This window comes from Penicillium mononematosum, assembly GCF_028829835.1.
Source record: "Penicillium mononematosum strain IBT 11891 chromosome Unknown utg000002l:1.0-8112719.0:1.0-8118358.0, whole genome shotgun sequence".
In the NCBI taxonomy this organism is placed as follows: Eukaryota; Fungi; Ascomycota; class Eurotiomycetes; order Eurotiales; family Aspergillaceae; genus Penicillium; species Penicillium mononematosum.
The window spans coordinates 3,317,630-3,332,979 of NW_026643272.1; the positions used below are offsets into that span (position 1 = coordinate 3,317,630).

The 15,350-nt window shown below is 49.9% G+C and overlaps 4 protein-coding genes across 4 annotated transcripts; 2 read left to right on the forward strand and 2 right to left on the reverse strand.

Moving 5' to 3' along the window:
* Positions 1-8: 8 nt before the first annotated feature.
* N7519_003048 (uncharacterized protein) lies at positions 9-7,228 on the forward strand (the record flags this gene model as incomplete). The annotated part of the gene is made up of 10 exons (XM_057289826.1): positions 9-112; positions 168-1,096; positions 1,148-2,126; positions 2,177-2,410; positions 2,638-3,512; positions 3,563-3,703; positions 3,761-4,392; positions 4,449-5,266; positions 5,568-6,386; positions 6,493-7,228. 10 exons carry the CDS (start codon positions 9-11, stop codon positions 7,226-7,228), a joined length of 6,267 nt encoding a protein of 2,088 aa, XP_057151028.1.
* A 389-nt stretch (positions 7,229-7,617) lies between these two features.
* On the forward strand, positions 7,618-10,139 carry N7519_003049 (uncharacterized protein; the record flags this gene model as incomplete). The annotated part of the gene is made up of 4 exons (XM_057289827.1): positions 7,618-7,823; positions 7,877-8,705; positions 8,763-9,003; positions 9,112-10,139. The coding sequence occupies 4 exons, from the start codon at positions 7,618-7,620 to the stop codon at positions 10,137-10,139; spliced, it is 2,304 nt and encodes a 767-aa protein (XP_057151029.1).
* Positions 10,140-10,883: 744 nt separating this feature from the next.
* N7519_003050 (putative endo-arabinanase) lies at positions 10,884-12,349 on the reverse strand (the record flags this gene model as incomplete). Its single annotated transcript, XM_057289828.1, has 4 exons — positions 10,884-10,946; positions 11,086-11,114; positions 11,168-11,346; positions 11,397-12,349. The coding sequence occupies 4 exons, from the start codon at positions 12,347-12,349 to the stop codon at positions 10,884-10,886; spliced, it is 1,224 nt and encodes a 407-aa protein (XP_057151030.1).
* An 815-nt stretch (positions 12,350-13,164) lies between these two features.
* On the reverse strand, positions 13,165-15,344 carry N7519_003051 (PX and BAR domain-containing protein; the record flags this gene model as incomplete). Its single annotated transcript, XM_057289829.1, has 6 exons — positions 13,165-13,260; positions 13,314-13,427; positions 13,484-14,542; positions 14,599-14,865; positions 14,916-15,184; positions 15,251-15,344. The coding sequence occupies 6 exons, from the start codon at positions 15,342-15,344 to the stop codon at positions 13,165-13,167; spliced, it is 1,899 nt and encodes a 632-aa protein (XP_057151031.1).
* Positions 15,345-15,350: the final 6 nt, after the last annotated feature.

Sequence of the window (15,350 nt, forward strand, 5' to 3'; positions counted from 1 at the left end):
CAACTGAAATGGATGACCTTGCGCAGAACGTGCAATTGTACTCGGAGAAAACTCTCCGAGATATCGCGAAAGGCCCATTGGTGAAATTAACACTGACATGCCAAGACACTGAGTAAGTGAAGCGTATGTTCGAATTTATAAGAATAAATTGTACTAATATTCAAAAGAAAGGTCAACCGGGTATGGCAGTCGTTGGTTCAGACGTTATCGACAGCATCTATCTCGCCACCTCATTCTGCAGAGGCATGCAATGCTACATCTGCTTTCATTGATGCTGCGACAAAGTCACAATGTGATACGACTCGACAATTGATTTTCTCACAGGAAGTGTGGCTGTCAATATTCGATATTTGTCTGACTCGATATGAAGACGCCAAGCCAAAGCCCATTAAGAAACTCCTTGCCTCAATTACTACCATCCTAGCTAAAAGGCATCAAGCAACGACAAGAGCAGAACTTCAAACTGCAATTATTGATGCCATCATTCCTAGCATTGTGATTGGGGAGCCTCAATCACGACTGAAGGGGTGCCTGGTGTTTTTGGAGACATTCATCAGAAGGGATGCCCTGCTACCCAGCGAGTTTATCCCATTGACTCGCCAGTGGCTTTTGAAGAACACAGATAAATGGGCAACTCTCTTCGCCAAAGATCATGAAGCTCTTTCTCTAGGGGAAACAGGCCCCGCTTTTGACTCTGCATCTGGCAGCCTGTCCGATGAATTAGCAGCAAGGATGTTTGTTCTGGGGCTCTTGATCCAAACCAACAACAGAACGATGGCGGTGCCAGCTGGTAACTTGCTGGCAATTTTGATACAGAAGATGAAGCCTGAAACCTCAGCGGAAAAGCTGTCAGCAATGTGGGTAATGCCAGTGAGACGCATGGTCTTACAAAACATGGAAGGGTTGGAAGATTTGTCCAATAGGCTCCTGCAACCTCTATTCAGCATTGACCCCAATGGCTTTAAGACCTTCCTTGACACCCTCCCAGTCAAGAGCCTTCTCAAAGGTGATATGACCGATGCGCCTGAGGCAGAGTATATGGTACTTTTCGCTGCTCTACAGATCGGCAAGAAAATCAACTTGGTTCATGAAGATTGTGAGTAGCTGTGTCCACCTGGATTCATCCGCAATTTGCTAATATGCATAGATATTTTTAACGTTGGCAAAATGAAACTCGACGAAAATGAAGTTTTGGTCATGAAGAGCGACGTGATCGGCAACTTTCTCTTGCACCGCGAGGCCAATATCCGTATAGCGGCCCTCTCGCTGCTGATCACGGCATTTTCCACTGTAAAGCCATTTACGGTGGAGGCCACGAATGTTATCCTTCGTGGACTACCCTCGATGCATGCTGAATCCGACGCATATACTCGAGGAGAAATTCTGAGTCTGACACGCAAATTCTTTGTTCGTCTGAGAGGTGGTATTGTCAAAAATGAAGATGTTGCCTTGAAGACAGAGAAAACAGCCAACAAGCCAGCCCAAGGCCAGGCCAGAAATGAAACCGAAACCACAGAGTTCCTAAGGGCATACCTTAAGCTATTGGGTAATGATTTGCGTCTGGCAGCCTCATATCCGCGCCATATCACAGCTCTCAAGGCTCTAAAGCTCTTGCTGGACTCCGGCCTTGACCCACGGATAGAGGCCAAGCTTCAAAAATCAGAGATGGAAAATATTTGGAAAGTCCATGTCGAAGTGTTTGATTCTCAACTACTCCGATTATTGATTGATCTCCTGCTAGATCCATTCGAGGAGGTGCGGCAAACAGCGCTTTCGATCCTGAGTTTGTGCCCTCGAGAGATCCTGCTCAACGGCTTGCACGACAAGACAGATCAGCAGTCGGCCGTAGGCATGCGGTTGACAGATGCAATTACCCGAGCGGAAAGCCTTGCAAGTAACACGAGCAGGGCTGATCATGCTGATACTGTTGCTCGTCTGTACCACATCATCTTTTGCGCAGCCCTGCCAGCCAACTCCGGTCAACCGGTTTCTGATTGGTGGACAACCAAGGCATCAGTAGTCGACACAATTTTGAAAAAGCTTGAGGAACGTCTCCTAGGGTCAAAGACCCTTTTCAACTCCACTATGCGCGAGGCGCCACTTCATGGATATACGTCCGGCCTGAGGTATGTTGTCTTAGTCTGTACATGAGACGATATGCTGATTAAAGTTCCAGGTATATTGTCCTTATGCCAAGCTTCCACTCCCTAGTATCTGACGGGTCGGGATCCGCTGCTTGGCGGTCTATCCATGACCGCATTGTTTCAATTTGCGATAAGATCTGGATTGAGGCGAAGCCTCTGCTGTGCATCGACTCACCCGAAGGTCACTCGGACGAGCCCATCGAGGATCTCAACGTGGGACCAAAGGACGCCCTTTCATATTCCTGGCGATCTCTTCGCGAAGCAAGGTAAATTCGATCCCTTTGTTAATTATGCGTCGTCGCTGACTGCAGTAGCCTTTTGCTCCATGCCACTATGGTAAACACCAGTTACGGACCAAGCGGTAGTGACGGACTCAATTTGGCGGATTTTGCAACATCGGAGGTATCAGCTTCACACAGCTGGCTGAACTGCGCCATAGAGGTGCATTTTCCAACGTCTCACAGACATTTGCAACCTGCTGTCAACGATGCAGCTCCTCAAAGGATCCATCAATCCGAGAACTTCCTAGGAACTGGTACCAGGAAGCCAAGTCGACTATATTTGGCTCGGCATCTCAGCTCACCCGTCGGTCTGCTGGCCTGCCTGCGTTGGTGACAGGAATTGTTGGCTCTGATCCTGGAACGCCATTCTTCAACGAGGCCATTAATGAACTCCACGAGATTTCATCCCTTGCCGTGAAGTATGACAAAGAGAAGCAGTACTTGGAACTGCCCCAGGTTCATGCAATGAATTGCCTGAAAGATATCTTCACTAACGCGAAGCTTGGCCCCCATACCGAGCCATTCATAATGAAAGCACTGACACTGTCCGCCGAACGCCTGGGGTCTCCAATCTGGGCCCTTCGTAATTCAGGACTGATGCTCTTCCGTGCCCTTCTCACAAAAATGTGTCGGGTCATTCCAGGCGCTGGGCCTGGCTTTGGAGGAAACTCTGGCTCAGAACCAGGGTCCCGGATAACATTCCCCAAGTACCCTGGTCTGCTTGAACTGCTCTCTGGTCTTCTCACAACGACGCAGGGTGAAGCAGCGGAGGGCACTGAAATCATTACCGAGCGTGTGTTCCCTGCACTGGAACTCGTTGGTGACAAAGTCCCCAGCTTGGATGATCCCACTGACGAGATGCTACGTGGATTGGTTCTTGAGCACCTGAGCAGCCCGGTTTGGGGTGTTAGAGAGCATGCGGCCCGTGTATATGCGTCATTGCTCACTCGACAAAATATCCCGGAAGAATTGCGCACGCTTATTACGCTTCCGTCAAAGATCACCGAAAATTATGTTCATGGCGTTGCTTTATGTGCGCGATATGCCCTTCGTCGATACTCCTTCACCACCGATGATTTCTGGACGTGTGAGTGCACTGAACACTCCCCATTCTTACTCGAGCTAACCATTTGGCAGCGCACTTGGATGTACTTTTCACGACATTGCGCACCGTATTGGAATTCCTGTTCCGTGTTGGGAAATCGCCGACGGTAGCAAGTGAGCTTGTTGAAATTCTCAACGGCACGCTGGAGCGGGCGATCCAAGCACAGAACGAAAGTAAGTCGACATTTTTGAATTCACCTGGGCAGAAAGAACCGAACTAACGATCTATAGATCAAATTATTTCTTTTATCAATGAGATGTTCCAGGTTCACGACCTCGACGGGATTTTGAGATTTGCTTTTGACGCTTCTCAGGCAGGATGGAACCTTTCAAGCACTAGCCGAGCATCTGCCCTCCTTAGAAGAGCGCTTGCTTGGTGCACTACGTTGAAAATGCTTACCTCACAACAGTGGGAACAGCTCCCGGCATTCTTCATTGGAGTATCAAAATTCGATGCAGATGTCGCTCGTTGGATTATGGAGCAGCTCCATGAGTCACTTGGCGAAGACAAGAGGTACAGACAGCCCTTGGCTGGCTTGTATTCATCGGTGGTATTGGGGGATAGTCGACCCGATGTGAAAACAATGGCTGCATCCAATTTGGCTTCTATTGCGGAGAGCTTAATATCATCACAGTTCGATTCTGTGTCAAGCATTGGCCTTCCATGGGATGCTATTGCAAACAGCTTCCGCCCTGAAACAGACATCACAGCCTGGAACCGAGAGGCAACAGATGCTGAGCTCCGACTTCGAGGCTGTCTACTGGCAATTCGGTCATTCGTTGATCAGGCAGCTTCGTCCTCATTTGAAGGCGATGTCCACAGTTGGACTATCAAGCTTCGCTCTGCCTTGAGCGAGGAGACGGTGAGTTCCCGAAGGCACATTTGAGTCGAGTCACTCTAATCATTTTCGTTTCCCAGGAATTCACAACCCGGTTTGCTGCAGCCGTATCTGTTGGTAGCTTTTCGCGGGCTCTTAGATCACCTGGTTCCCAGCCACGCGTGGATGGGATGCTACTAGATGTCTACCTGGTCTTGTATGACATGCTCAATGATGACGACGATGAAATTCGTGATGTGGCTGCATCAGCAGCCTCTTGGACCTTGTCACACTCGTCCGTCTCACCTGACGCCGATGTGACCCTAGCACCTCTCAATGCAAGTGCCCTGCTTGCCGACTTCATTATCGATAACTATTCGGACTCTGCACTGCTAGGACAACGGGTTCTTCGATATTTGACTGGCCAAGAGCCAAGGGTCAGTGGATCTGACGAACGCAGTCACTTAGTCGCTGTGTCAGACCAGATCGCAGAGCATCGCCAAGATAGTACCGTCCTATTCGTGGAGGAGAAGCAGAATCTGTTTGTCGATGATGTGCGTGAGGTCGAGGTCTGGTCGCGAGCTCTGTTGCGGTTGACCGGCTCGGCGTACGCTAAGCTGTCGTTGGATGAAATCTCTGCCTGGGCCTTTGACGGGTTAACATATCTCTGTTCTCTGGCTGGCCCTGAGAAAGAGCCAGATGGACTTCTTGGTTGGGTCTCGAAGCCTGAGATATTCACCCTCGGTCTCCGGGTTATTGCCATATCGTCTGCTCTAGGCTCACAAGTCTTTCCAGTCTCAGAGAGTCTGCGAGTGCAGCCAACTGCCTTCCGGGGATCGCTCGAATCCCTCTTGGTCGCTGGCAAATCGTCATCAGTCCATGGGGACTGGTTGTCAAGAATCCAGACTGCACTGGAAATGTGAGTTATAATGTGAATCGAAAGTGAAAAGATAACGTATATAAATCAGATAGAAATATTGGAGAATATCTCGTTTGCCATGTTTGCGAGTCTGCTCTTTCCCCATTTCCTCACTTTGCCTTGTCTTTCCTCTTTTCTTTGCCTTCACTTGATATCGAGATCGATAATCCTACAAAAGGCCTTCAATCCATCCCACTCTCTAGACTCTTCGTCCTCTTCACTTTCTTCATTCTCTTGCACTCTGCGCTATTTTATCATTATCACACGCGCACCACGCAAATATTCACTTCCTGCTCTCCAGCTGCACGACTCCAAACCCATCACTTCAGATCACTCTTTCTCCGCCCCGTTGCACCATGCAGGACAATATTCTGGTCGCCGTCCTTCTGTCGGTGACGTTCGTCACTCCAGTCTTCGCATGGTTGTTCTACCTTTGGTATCGATCACATGTGACCCAAATGCACCAACAAGGCCAAATCTTCCACAGAAGGAACCGAGATCGTGCCCAGGCCAATTATGAACCCGCGAACGGAGCCCAAAACCCCATATTTGGACCCTACTTTACCCCTCGTGGGTGGGTTCGGCCAAAGACCCGAGGATTATCCCATGTCCTGCGTCCGCCACAGTATGTTCACACCCGGCAGCCCGTATTTACCGGTAACCCGAATTCTGACCAACATTTCCAAGGCCCAACCCAAGCGAGCTCGCGTAGTCCCCAGCGGGCGAACCAGCAGCCGAACCCATTATCCAAACGGCAGCAAAGGAAACAACGAGCGCTACAAAACAAACAGAGGCAGCAACAACAATGCCAGAATGAGCAACCGAGCAAGCAGAACCGACAAAACCAGCGCAAACAGAAGTTCAAGAAGCAAGGCCAGAACAGCCAGAAGTCCCCTAATGCCCATTCTCCCAATCCCCAGGGTGCACAAAACGAGCAATATCATCGATGGGGAAATGCCGAAGGCCAGAATTACCAAACCAGCAGCCATGGTGGTGATGGCTGGGGAAATGATGAAGGTCCGCAGGATAATCAACACAGTGCTGGGCAGAAGGAGAACAACGACGGTTGGGGCAGCACTTTCAACGATGACCAAGGGGGGGTTGAGAAATGGTGGATCATGTTCCCCACGACGAGGCCCACGACGAGGCTCACGAGATATTCACAATAGCCCACGGGAAAAGAATTCTCAATGGGGAAATCGACATGATGATGATCACAGACGCAGCGATGGAAGACGGGAAAGTGATGAACAACAGCAGCACCATCATGGATGGCCCAACAGTCGCCCTGCCTCCCCGGATCAAGTTTCAAGAAGCGAAGCAGCTTTCGGGGGTGGTTGGGGTCAGAGTGACCATGGCCGACAGGAAACTGGCTACCCACGGAGCAATCATTCTATCGAAAACCGTAACCGCTACCGTGGAAGGGGCGACGATCATACGAAGAGTTACAAGGAAAACAAAGGCAACCGTCATGCGTCCCCAGGGCGAAATTCAAGAACCGAAGCGGATACCGGTGGTGATTGGGGGCAGAGTGGCAGCGGCACACGGCAAAACAGCCCATCACGGAGCAACCATTCCAATGAAGACCATAACCGATACTCTGGATGGGGGGATGATGATACGAAGAGTTACAAGAAAAGGAATGGTAGCCGGTATGGGTCCCCGGAGCGAAAGTCGAGAGGCCGACCAAGCCCCAGCCGTGATTGGGGCAACAACAGCCCCAACAGATCCAGGCCTAACTCCTGGGGACGTGAAGAAGCACACCGTGGCGGTGGCAGTCCAACTTGGGGGCAAGACAGCAATGTGCACCGGGACAAAAAGAAGAAAAAGGAGCGCTGGGAGATTGAATTGGAGGAAAATGCGAAGAGGGGTCGTAGTCGAAGCCCCTCGCGGGAACGCTCGGTTGCAGGATGTGACAAGCGCAGCCAGCGTTCCAACTGGAAAGAGACACAGGAATGGTGAATTCACAGTCTTTTCCGCGTGGATTGGAGGGGAGTTTTCCAGGTATTATGGATTTGCGTTCATCCACACATGTTACAATGTGTAGTTGATGATTTTATCATCTGTCACCTCGAACAATCTATATCTTATAGGAGAATTAAAGGCTTCTATACTTTTTTTTAAATCCTTCAAATAGGCAAGGTAGAGGTGAGAATTGCAAGTATATGTCCATGGCTATAGCATCAATGAAATCGAATTAAAGTGAGATGACTCAAGTCAACAAAGAGAATCACTACAGTTGTAGCCAATACTTCGGGCTATCCAAACAAAGAATCCCTCAGTCTTTATATTTCTACCATCGTCCACTTCTCTCTCTCTCTCCTTTACACTTGCGATCCCACATATCTGTCATGGAGATTAACACAGACCCCAACTTTGACATAACCGAGTTTAAAGATAATCCTCTCCTTTTCGCGGAGGAAGGGATTCACAGGTATTGTCGGGGTGCGTTTCACCCTGTCAGTCTCGGTGACGAATTCAACAATGGCCGGTACACAGTGCGCCATAAGTTAGGCTTTGGTGAATCTTGTACAGTGTGGCTTGCAGAGGATAACCAGTACACTTCCTCTTCTTCATCTCAAAATTCACACAGAAGCTAACCTCCTCAAGACCAAGCTATGTGTGGCATTCTCATGGTCCATGGGTCGCTTTGAAGATATTGGCCGCGCACATCAAGGAGCCGAGGGAAATTCGAAACCTGCGATATTTGAAAGAAAAGACAAGAGACTACCCCTCCAGCAAGGGTATCGCTAACTTGCTTGACACCTTTCTGGTCGTTGGTCCGAACGGAACGCATCATTGCTTGGTATTTGCATCCTTTGGTCCCACCATTGAATTGATTCAACAGTCCTTTATTGACTTCAACAACTACGGTCACTATCTCGAATTTGCCAATACTAAGTTCAGTAACTCGACTCATTGTGACGCAATGGAAGCTTCGACTATACATCGAATTGCTCAGAAGGTTTTGGTGGCCGTGAAACTGATGCAACGCTTGGAAATGTGTCACGGAGGTGAGTTTGTTTTTCCCATGAACAGTCTAAAGTCCAGTGAAGAGTTGCGGCGTATTGGCAATGTTACTTACATGGCAGTAGGTATCAGTGGTTCACACATTATCATCGACTATAGATCCAGGTTAGCGTATACCTCTAGAGGAGGATTCTTTGAGATTCTCGGATCGCCGCAGGCGGTCCCCTTAGAGCGCCGTGACGGGATGCTCCTGGATCCCGGGCTTCCAAAAGAACTTATAGAAACTGCCAAATGGCCAGGATATGCCGAGAGCATTTCGGATAGCGCCCGTCTCATTGGCTTTGGAAAGAGTTTCCTCCGCGGAGAGGAACCTGATAACCTCAAGCAACCAGTGCATCTTCGATGCCCCGAGTCTATCATTGGGGACAAGGTCGACTATCGTCTTGATCTGTGGCATACGGGATGCTTCGTACGTCTTCAAAATTAACTGCAGTTCAAATGACTTTTACTAAACTATACGCGACAGCTATATCAACTTGCAACACTGGAACCTCCGTTCCCTATTCCGCTCAACGATTATGAATACATAAGGAGCATGATTGGGTTTGTGGAAGACTTACCAACAGAGTGGGAGTCAAAGCTAGACGAGCTACGATTGATTTCCGAGCAAACATCTGCACTGGAAAGGGCCCGGGCAACGGAAGAACAAACAACAGACCTAACAGCCACATGCAGAAGCTCCAACCTCAGCAGGTTCTCTAGTGTCAGTTCAAGAGGGTCCAGCAGGGGAAGAATACGTAGCCAAAGGCGTATCAATTCAAGGTTAGCACATTATTTCTACTCCACAGGAAGAACGCTTTTAATCCTACCCTTAGTACCGCGCCTAAAGGACGCTTTTGTCGAAAAGGCAAGTGACCCGACAATGGCTCGCTTGCTGCCGATAATTGACAGGCTGCTACGATTTCGGCCGTCTGATCGCTTGCCACTCCATGCGCAGACAACGCCAACAGACTCAAGTAGACGGGGATTCATAGACGATTATCCACTGGAAATTCGAACTCAACGCGAACAAGAGCTTCCGAACAGTAGTGAACGACCACATCTTGAGATACCTGAGGTTCAGGAGGCCTCTGAGCGGCCGCAATTTGAGGCTCCAGAAGATGCTTCAGGCTTGCCAGGGAATCATGAGCAACAACAGCTGCCAGACCAAGATGAAGTAACAAATTCACCGGATGAGCAGGGCCACCAACCGCAAGAACTATCGCACCTATCTCAGAATCCTCGACAGGTACAACCAGAGGCCCCAGCAGGGTCATCCGAGCTACTTGTCGGTCATGAAGTACAGCAGGCACAGGCTTGTCAAAGTGCCGAGAAAGACCAGTCAGGGACGCAAACAGGGACACCGGGAACACCGGGCCTACTGAGCGACCACCATGAGGATCAGTCCGCTTCACCAGAAATCTCTAAAAAAGATAAGCTGGAGGCAGTGGACGGGACATCGGACCTATTCCACAATCAGGAAGAACCGCAGCCAGAGGCATCAGATGTTTGTCAAGACACCAATAAATCCCAGTCAGAGGTGCAAACAGGTGAATTGGATCTGTCGAGTGATAATCATGAGCATCAGCCGGCGTCGTCTGATATCTCTAAGAACCTTGGAAAAGAACAACTGGAGGTAGCGGATGGAACACCAGACCTACTCCAGAGCCAGGGAGAACCGCAGCCGGAGTCAGAGATTCCCGAGTGTTCGAAGCAGTCACAGCTAGAGACTATGGAGGATGCAGCAGACTTCTTGATGGACAGTCGACCACAAGAGCCCGGAGGTCGCAAGAGATTTCGTTCACGTCTAGAAGGGTTGCTAAATCATGGATGGAGGCCATGGAAGAGGCGCCGGAACTCTTAGGGGTCTTGCGCAGCAAGTCTATGAAAGCGGATGGAAATATAGGAAGAGCCTTTGTATGAGATGGGAATAGGACGTGTCGGCTGATGAATATGGGCTGGGATATATGATTTTCGTTACGCATGTACTTTTGGTTATGGATTGGAACGGCGCATGTCAATTCACTTTCGTTCTTTCGATTTGCACCCATTTCCAGCCTTAGACGTATACAGTGAGCTAAGTAGTACATTTACCTAAACGGAGAGCCCCATTAGACTATACTCTGTCAGGTTCACACTCGCAACGTTGGAACATATTTTCTTTGACTTCATAAATATGACAGAACCAGTGAGATCGCTTTCGTTTTCGCAGAAAGATATGTATTGGCAAGGTAAATCACAATTCACACCACAACTATCAAATATACGGATACTAAAGAGTTGTATATCCCAGAACCTGTACGCCACATAATGCAGACGGAACCTTGAACAGAACGGGTAATGCGTATAAGCAATGGAGTCGCGAGAGGGTGATGAAAACAGGTCTATCAGCGCAAAAGAATGACGACGCGAGTATGTCAAGTATGTTCGCAAGCGAGGACGCGGAGATGTGCAGAATTTGAGATCCATTCTCGAAAGAAAAGGGATGAGGTGAACGCGGATGCAGAAAGGGGCGGACTTTGTTCGAGATTAATTTCGGATGTTTATATGTGAAACGGAAATTCGAGGATGGGATGGATAGTGAAATGCATGACGTGCGAAAGGGAGATCAGGCCTGAGCGACGGGCCATCCGTCAACATATTTGAGAGGATTAAATCCAAGGAAGGCGTCCTGGGGTTGCATGTGTTAGATCAGATCTTGATGACGTTCGCGCGTATGGTGCAAGGGGTGACGAAGGAGGATCGACAGGGGTGCAGGAACCACGACAATCGTGGTCCACAAGCCTGCCAATAATTAAGTGTGAGCTCACCTGGAATGCAAGACCAACGCTCGTGTTCACTGTAATCAGGTCAGTAAGAAGTTCAAAAATAGGGGTCTAGGGGTAAACGCACAGTAGTGGTAGTAGAGCACATCAGTATCGCCATCACGGAGCACAGCTTGCCCGCCTGGGGCATAGGTCTCTCCGTTCGAGCCGTAGATAAGTTCACCGCCGCCTTTGACGAGATCCTTGCCGGACTTGTCTGTGAACGGCCCTCGGGGACTCTGCGAGCGTCCGACACGGATGGAATATCTGAAGTACGTGAGTACGAAGCAACAAGTCACTGGGTCAGCAAGACTTACTCTTGACCAGCGGGTGGCAGGTTGTCTTCCTTCAGATTACAGCAGAATCCATGGCTAAACCAGAGATAGTACCATCCATCGTTGTAGGAGATGTAAGCACCCTCAATGGGATGGGGACCGCTCGGGTCACCACAAATGTTGTTGGCCATCCGATTCGGCATGCCGAGAGAGTCCGGCTCCCACGCCAGCTGCCGCGCATCGGGTTCCGTAGTGCTGGCTGGAGAGAGGAGGTCGTTGCTCAGCGGGATTTGGAAAATTCCGTTCCAGTAGCTTCCATAAGTCAAATAAGCATGTCCATCGGGAGTGACCAATGTGCTGGGGTCAATTGCATTTGACTTGGTGTAAGGATAGATGTCCGATCCATTACCCGTGCCGGTCTCAATGACAGCGCCATGGTCATACCAGTTGCCCGGACCGGGAGAGTTAGAGGTGGCCACACCAATAGCACTGTCGCGGCAACCGGCCTTACTAACACTGTAATAGCAATAGTATGTGCCGTCGACAACGATGACGTCCGGGGCCCAGGGCACGGCACGATCACCCTTCGGGATCACACTCTTGGCATCCAGCACACTTCCGACACGCTTCCACGGGCCGGCCATGCTAGGCGCAGTGTGGATGAAGATGTGTTCACCGACATGATAAAGATAATATTCATCGCCCACGCGGAGAATAGAAGGATCATGTGTATGTTGCTGTGTCTGACGAGAAGGAGGAAAGCGGCTTACAGCCTGGTCCTTTCCGAGATCTTGCAGCTTCTGGCCATTTGCAAAGTTCTGATCTCTTTTGATACTCAAGGCCAGACCGATGGAGAAGAAGCATACTAAGGCGAGGAAGGAAAGCATTCTAACCCAGCGTCGAGGGAATTTCCAAAAAGACCGATGTCGAAATTCATCGCGATGGCCAGACGGCGACATCGACCGTGATAAGTGCCGGGCCCTGGCGATCATCATGATGGATCCAGGCACTCATCGTTTTCGGTCGACGCACGGCGTTGTCACCCTAGTAGGGTGGAGTTGGTGATGCAGGAGACAGAGGGGTGAAGGAACTGCGACACGGTCCACTGGTTACTCAATCGGGGCCCACAATTGGACATGCCTGCAGGGTTTTCGGAATGCCTGGATAGAATACGGAGTAAGTTGTGTGGGAGATACAGATGGGTAGTTCGTCTTGGCGTGATGGAAGCGGAAGGATTCGTGGAAGGATTCGTGGCACAAATGATAGACACGATAGATCACTGTCAGACCCAACTACTCTATCCTAGACAATATTGACAATATTGAGCTCCGAGATTATACACCGTAACTTTTGTACATTGAACTTGACAAGCAAGGGAGATGTCTGACTTTTGAAATCGATCGGTTGCAGTGTCGATCTCCCTTTCAAGTCACGGGGAAGTGATGGGTCTACGGAGTACATGACATCGGAATGTGGCCTTTACCTTGCAAACACATTCACTTCAAGGATGAAAACAGTTATAAACACATCTAGGAGACCCTTTGCTCGTGTTAATTGAGACCTTACAATATAAGCCCTGTAGGGTTGCAGGGTACGAAGCCGCAGGTAAGACAAAAACCCTGTCTCCCCTGAAGGCTACCCTATTACTTTCTATACAGTGTAGCCTAGAAGCCTAGACTCAAGAGACTTGGATATATCGGATTTGCATTTTCAGCGAGGTCCATAGTGACAAATTAAAAAAGAACAGAAAAAAAGTTAAAGATATCCACCGAACGCCAGCGCCGAGCTCCATCAGGCTGAAGATGATCTTCTATCGAGCAACGATCTTGTCCACCTCATCTTTGGCTTCCGTCCATGTCTCCAGGTTCTTGCGAGCCCAGTCCAAGTGGCAACGAGCATATGCGACCTAGAAATTCATATTTAGTCCGAGTTCTGAATCATGTAGGGTGACATTCATACCATGTATCGCCGCAGGTCAGCTTCTTTGTCCTTCTGGAAGCGCTTGAGGTCATTCAGCACACCGGCGCTCGCATCCTTGACGTCCTTTTCAGACACTTCTAATGCTTGCTCCAACTAAAAATCGAAATTAGTTTTAGAATCACCTGAAACATGTTTCACTGTCCACATACCTGAATCAAACTTTCTTTGGTCTTTCCGATCTGGTCCCGACGCGTTCGTTCGGGATCTACATCCGCGAACCCGTGGATAGCATGGCTGATGCGACCGAAGATTTTGTTCGCCACAAAGGTCCCACTAGATGACTTCCGATGAGCGGGGGAGCCTGCTACTGACGGGTCAGACCTCTTTTGTCCTCCGACCTGCGATGCAGGCGGAGAGCTCATGGAATCGTCGTGAGTAGACGGGAAGCCTGAGTCAGCTGACATGACTGGACCGTTGCCGGATTCGCTGCTGATGGCAGATGAGGTTGACAGGGAACGAGGCTTCGTCCCTCCAGATTGAGGGTTGGTCCGGTTGAGGTACTGCTCGATGCGCTTGGCTTCGAGTTCACTGCGCTCAAGGGAGTCTAGTAAGGTTTTCTTCTTCGACAACTCATCGCGAGTCATTTCTTGTTGTACCCGCTTGAGCACTCGGTATCGTAGCACTCCGCGAACCACACTAGCAAACTGAGCACTCTCCCGCATAGGTTCCGCAAAACTTGCGCTTAAAGCCGAGGATAGTTCTTCGGTTTCGATATAAGAGGTATCCGCGGCCTGGCCGATCCGCTCAATGGCGGCAGCCACCGTTGGTGACTGCTCAGAAAGGGAAAATCCGTTGTACCGCGCTCCCAACTCCATGAGGTCGGCTGAGAGCCCAGACAAATGCGAGAGAGTTCGTCGATTGACTTTCTCAATGTTGCCCTGCAAGAGTAATTCCAGCTCCCGCGTAGACGCTTCAAAATTAATAAAGTAAGGATCCAGTTCTTGCTCGCTAAGCTTGCGTGACTCGGGAGGGAACCGCCCGAGGATCTCAGGTCCTGGAAACGAGGGTGGCTCTTGTTCACTCGGTGATGTGGGTGACACTGCGTTTCCGCCAGCTGTGGTAGTCCCACCGCTGGGCTTGAGCTTTGCGGATGTAGACGGAATCGGGAGCCAGCCATGGGCTGGTGTGGGATTTGCGGGGTCAAGAGGTGGCGCTTTGAGGTTATTCTTCGGGACCGATGATGCAGGATGGGAGCTCAAAACCTCACTCTGAGCAAAACGTTAGTTAATAAACTCGTACCCAGGAACATCCGGGTCGAACCCACCCAGCTAACGTTGGGGTCAAGGAATCTCCACCACACTCCATCCTCGCGGATCTCCTTCATACGCCTACAGCGGTTGAGGAACACACTGAGCATCCGCTTTCGGAGATCTATAATGGCCATATCATCTTTAGCTCTGGTGGGTTTGGCTGCATAGTCCGCCATGCTATGCTTCTCGGGAATCGGCGGAACGACCAAGGTGGGATGCAAATTGACCAGAGTTTGTCGCAACGACGCAAACTCGGAATATCGACGGCGCACTTCCAGGTCCTATCAACACTCAGCATTGTACAGTTATCCGCCGGGCACCGTTCTCATACCGCAGTCCGGATTGTGTAAACAATAAAGCTACCACCGCCCTCATGATTTTTCCCGGCATCTGTGATCAAGATTGGCATCTCGGGATTTTCATAAAGGATCTGTTCAATCCGGCTGTCATAGACGCTCTTCCGAGGGTATTGTTGGCTGGCGGCACCATACTCGGCCTCATCCTCAGGATCGCTGAGGTCTTCGGCATGGGTGATATAATCGGGAGGCTCGCTGTTGGAATCGCGGCTAGATGGAGGAGTTGAGTCGTGTTCGTAGAGAGCTAGCTGCTGTGAGATACTGTTCCAAAGGCAGAAACATTAGGGTGGGAACCGAGCGGAGATCTTACGGGGAGAGAGTGCGGCTGAATGTAGGGAGTCGGATAGGCCAGACTGATGTTGGTCAAAGGCCCCGTAGGGATTGTTATCTTCGTCGTTCCACATTATGAA